Source organism: Bombus impatiens, unplaced genomic scaffold (genome assembly GCF_000188095.3).
Source record: "Bombus impatiens unplaced genomic scaffold, BIMP_2.2 scf_1526, whole genome shotgun sequence".
In the NCBI taxonomy this organism is placed as follows: Eukaryota; Metazoa; Arthropoda; class Insecta; order Hymenoptera; family Apidae; genus Bombus; species Bombus impatiens.
This window is the reverse complement of record NT_177945.1, coordinates 1-4,524: the sequence shown is the minus strand read 5'-3', so window position 1 is coordinate 4,524 and position 4,524 is coordinate 1. Positions and strand designations below refer to the sequence as shown.

General features: G+C 36.9%; 1 protein-coding gene across 1 annotated transcript; it reads left to right on the top strand.

Moving 5' to 3' along the window:
• The first annotated feature begins 235 nt into the window (after positions 1-235).
• Positions 236-2,068, top strand: LOC105681653. The gene is made up of 4 exons (XM_033324150.1): positions 236-319; positions 1,309-1,530; positions 1,689-1,806; positions 1,878-2,068. Exons 1-4 carry the CDS (start codon positions 236-238, stop codon positions 1,958-1,960), a joined length of 507 nt encoding a protein of 168 aa, XP_033180041.1. The 3' UTR covers positions 1,961-2,068.
• The last annotated feature ends 2,456 nt before the right edge of the window (positions 2,069-4,524 follow it).

Sequence of the window (4,524 nt, the reverse complement as noted above, 5' to 3'; positions counted from 1 at the left end):
ATTAAATTCATTATTCGTGAAATCTATCAATCGTTAATTTCATTATTTATTAAATTCATTATTCGTAAGATATATTATTCGTTCCTCTTATAATTCGATAAAATTTATTATTCTTTAATCTAATTATTAATTAAACTTATCATTAGTTAATCATAACATTTATTAAACTCATTATTTATAACATTTTGTAAAATCTTGTTTATTCGTGTAAATATATTCTCTGTTTTGTAAAACAATGGCTAATTCAAATGAAGAATCATTATGCGACTTAAATCCTAATGATAAGCCGACATATAGATATATATTTGTAGTTAATAATGTAGTTACACATAGGATTTATTCAAATTTTAAAAATGTTAATTAATCTTAATAATGTGTTTTCATGATTTGTTTCTCGCGGCTGGTTTCTATTAATTTCTAATATTCCTGTTACCACATAATAATGTGTTATATTGTATTAATTATTATTTATTCTTTTCTCGTTACGATCTTCTATTTGTATTAAATATTTACTTTTTCATCGAAAATATAATTTATTTTGTAATGCATAACAGTTACTATATGTGTTGATTATCCAAAATGGCCGCCTGTGAATGTCCTTAGTATATGGTGATTTTTATTGATGTCGAATCTATTATTTATTTGTTAATTATTTGTGATTTATTTTAGTATTTGACGTATAATTGAAGTCGGAATAATATTATTTTGCATTTATTTGATGTGTATAATTATTGCATGTATTCCGATGCGCACGTGTAAGAGCTATCTTATGTTCATGACAATCTAAGATGGTCGCTCGTGAATGTCTCCAGTAAAAGTATAGTGACGCGTCCTTAATTTGTTTAATACTGAAATAATTATTCGTCCGTCGCTTAGTTTCCTCTATGTTAGCGCAGTTAGAATTTTTTAAATGACAATGGTATTGTTTGTGTAATCATTATAATGTGTATATATACTATGTGTTATTTTAATATAATAACATGTGGATTGTGTTATTGTTAAATTTTATAATTTATAAATAGCACTGTTTTATTGTTGTGTTTCGAGTGGTCTATTTTTATAGAATGTTCGCTTAATTAATTTGATAGTAATATGTGCATAGTATGTTATTACCAGTTCTACTGCATAACATAACCATATTTCTCTATGCCAGACTTAATACTATAATAATTATACTATAATAACTTAGTACAATATAATAACTTCTTATCTTAATCGTGTTTATCGTTGATACTCGGTTAATCGGTCTTGATTAATTTCTAACCTATTCCTATATTATTGGCTATTTTCTGTTTCTTTGTTATGAAGTTGTCGTTACCTTGTGAGTGTAATTTGCCGCCTTTACATAGAATTTTGGTGCTAATCTATACATTGTTAGTTAAAATCTTTATTATTTATTGGTTCTACAATTCTAATCCTTCAACGCTGAGTCCTTTACTTGGAACGGTTACATGGTGCGCGTTTGGTATCTTCTGGTTCTTCGTTACATGTCTAACACTTATCAGGACTACTTTTACTTATCCTAGAATTGTAAGTATATATAAAATTGTAAGATATATATAAAACACTATATTTTTTATAAATATCTGTATAGTAAAATAGTCCGTCCACTATCTTGTTTGCTAAGACCGCTTCGATAGCATCACATTGTTTTGCTATAGTGTCAGAATATTTCCTTGGTTTTCCAGTTTCCTGTTGCAGCCTTGACTGTTTCGGTAGTATCTGGTTCAGTATTCCATAAGTATTCACTTAAGTTTGGTAGTAGGCTTCTTGTAACTGTGTCGGCTTTAATGTATATCTTCAGATGTGAGTAACGAGCTTTTTATTATTATCAATTTCTATTCCAAGATGGTTTACAACATTCTTCCCCTTTTTAGGTTATGATTGGTTACCTCAGTATTTATTACCTTCGATATCTTCATACCGTCGTATATTATGTTTTGCAAAGTTGGATCCGTAGCCAATCCTCGTGGGGTTCCTGTATGTACACTTCCTTCTACGATGATGGGTTGCATACAGACCTCGTTAACTTATAAGGTACCTTTTCTTGTTTTCTAAGACCATTCCGGTAGTATCAACTTCGATTCTTCGTACACATTTATTCCAATTTGGTAGTTGGTTTCTCATAACTGCGTTGACCCTTGTATAAACTTCTTCGATGTGAGTAGTGAATTATCGTTGTCATTCACTTAACCTATCTTAGCTATTTCTTGACTCTTTCTGCACTTATTAACTGATTTTATTTCTTCTTATTAAAGACTACTGTATCAACGCTGAATTATTTCGTTATAATGTCATTAATTTTCTTGATTTTTTCGGTTTTATTTTCCATTGGCCAACTGTAAGTCTGTTGTTGAGCATCAGTTATTGATTGTTATCGTGCTTCATTTAGTTTAATTGAGATATTATTGTAAGTCTTTAATAGTATTATTCTCTTCCATATATATTAAGGCAATTGAGATTAGTTTATCCATTCGTTTCTGCTGACAGTCGTATACCATGTTCTATGGAGTGGGTCCACAACTTGTTTCTGTGAAATGCCTGCATGTACGCTTCCTTCTGCGATGATTAATTGTGCACCAGATACTTTTAACTTTCACTGCTTTCAACTATTTTATTGAATTAACATGTTGAGTATTTAATGATAATTAGAACACACATATAGTAATTCTCCTTTTTCTTTTACATTTTCTACTATCTGCATGAGAGCGCTGTCACACTTCCTTTGGTTTAAGCACAATATTGTTATAAACATTTAGTAGTATTATGTTTTATATTGAAACAATTGAAGTTAATTCTTCCATTTGTTTCAGTTGGCTATCATACCTTGTGTTCTATGGATATGGACACATAATCTTCTTTTTTTTTTAGCGAGGAGGGGAAAATGCTTTTACACATACCCAAAGACCCGCGTTTCCGAGTTATGTAAGACTCTGCAGATGACATCGCCATACCCACTAAAAACCCCTCCTCATTCTCCCTATGCTACAGTACTCGAGGCACCAACCCGGTACAGTCATTCGACATTACTTTAGGTTGGCCTCTATACCACGTACCCAATCCTTTATCCTCTCTCCTCGACTCCGGTCATTCTTCTCCTCCTTCCTTCCCTTCTTCCTCTGTCCTCCACCTCCCTTTCCTTAGAAAGCCGGCATTTCATCGCCTTTGTACAAAAGTCATGAAACCTGTTCCACAGCCGCTCCTCTGCTGCCATCTTCTCAACGACTCGGTTCTCCAATTTAAAATCTTCACCAATCTCGACCTCCAACTCCGCTCTCTCCTCCGTCCATCCAGGGCACCAAAATAGCACATGCTCGGCGTCATCCATCACCGCACCGCAATCCCAACAGCTGGTGTGCGACTTTTTGCCGATACTATGACGGTAACAGTTAAAGATACCGTGTCCCGTAAGGATCTGCATCGAATGGTAGTTGATCCTCCTCCTTATTTTGTAGAAGATCAGCAGATCTTCTACGAGTCTCCTAATCCAATTGTAAGGGCTGTGGAGCGCCCACTCCAATCTCTACCTACCCTCTGCCATCCATCTCCATCTCCAAAACCTTCATTTCTTCCTGCCCAGCATGTGCCGCTTCTTCAGGGCTCTCCTTGATCCGCCTCTTCACTCCATACTACTTCCACCGCAACCATGCCTTGATGTAAATCGGCATGCTACCGGTAAGCACACACAAAGCCCCATGTGACACCGTACGGTAGGCGGTAGACGTACGGATCAACGCTGCCCTTTGCGCCCTTCTCATGATCGTCCTGCCTGGTGACAAAGAGGTCATCCAGGATTCTTCCTCACTACACGATACGGCCTGCCCCATGAATCCTGATCCAAGGTGGCGCAGAACCCCTTCCAACTCTCCTCCTTGCTACGCCCGATCGCCCTTTTTAGTCGCCTCCTAGCATCCTTGAATTCGGCCACCAGGACCTCGGCATCGTCCTTGCGAGCCGCCACCGCTCGCTGGGCTCTTCTTCTAGCTCTTAGAGTTTCGCTCCTTAACGTAGCGAACTCATCGCTCCGCCAATAGTTGGCGCTCTCCTCTTCGCACTCGCCGGGTATTTCTTCTTCAAGTCCACGTCACATGTATGCTCCAGACTCTTCTGCAGTCGTTCGCCACATACCGTCTCGTCAAATTTAAAACCACTTTCGTCATAGACTCCGTCAAATTTGTTTAAAAAACCCTCTACATCCATTTCTTTCGTCAAATATTTAAAGGCGCCACCCTCCACCCGCTTAATATTATCCCTAAACTTATGCTCAATATAAAAATGGTCAGAGGCTGAGTACCAATCTAGGACCCTACTCCCCCTCCAACTCAGCTTCATTCGTCTATTAACACTAAGTATATCCGGGAAACTAGTCCCTCCATTTCTCCGGAAGGAGTAGTTTCCCGTCGTTCTTACTCTTATTAGGAGAACAATACCCACTGATGCAAAACACGTTACAAACCCTGACCCCTACAGTCCCCATATTTCTTATCAGGGTCTCGCTCGCCGCATGTTTTCCATTAAACAGGG

What these genes read in the sequence shown, in the direction of transcription:
- LOC105681653 (XM_033324150.1), top strand. Translation starts at nt 236, where the DNA reads ATGGCTAATTCAAATGAAGAATCATTATGCGACTTAAATCCTAATGAT. An exon ending in ATATATTTGTAGTTAATAAT is followed by an intron (nt 320 to 1,308) that starts GTAGTTACACAT and finishes TTTGTTATGAAG; the next exon opens with TTGTCGTTACCTTGTGAGTG. An exon ending in TTTAATGTATATCTTCAGAT is followed by an intron (nt 1,807 to 1,877) that starts GTGAGTAACGAG and finishes TCCCCTTTTTAG; the next exon opens with GTTATGATTGGTTACCTCAG.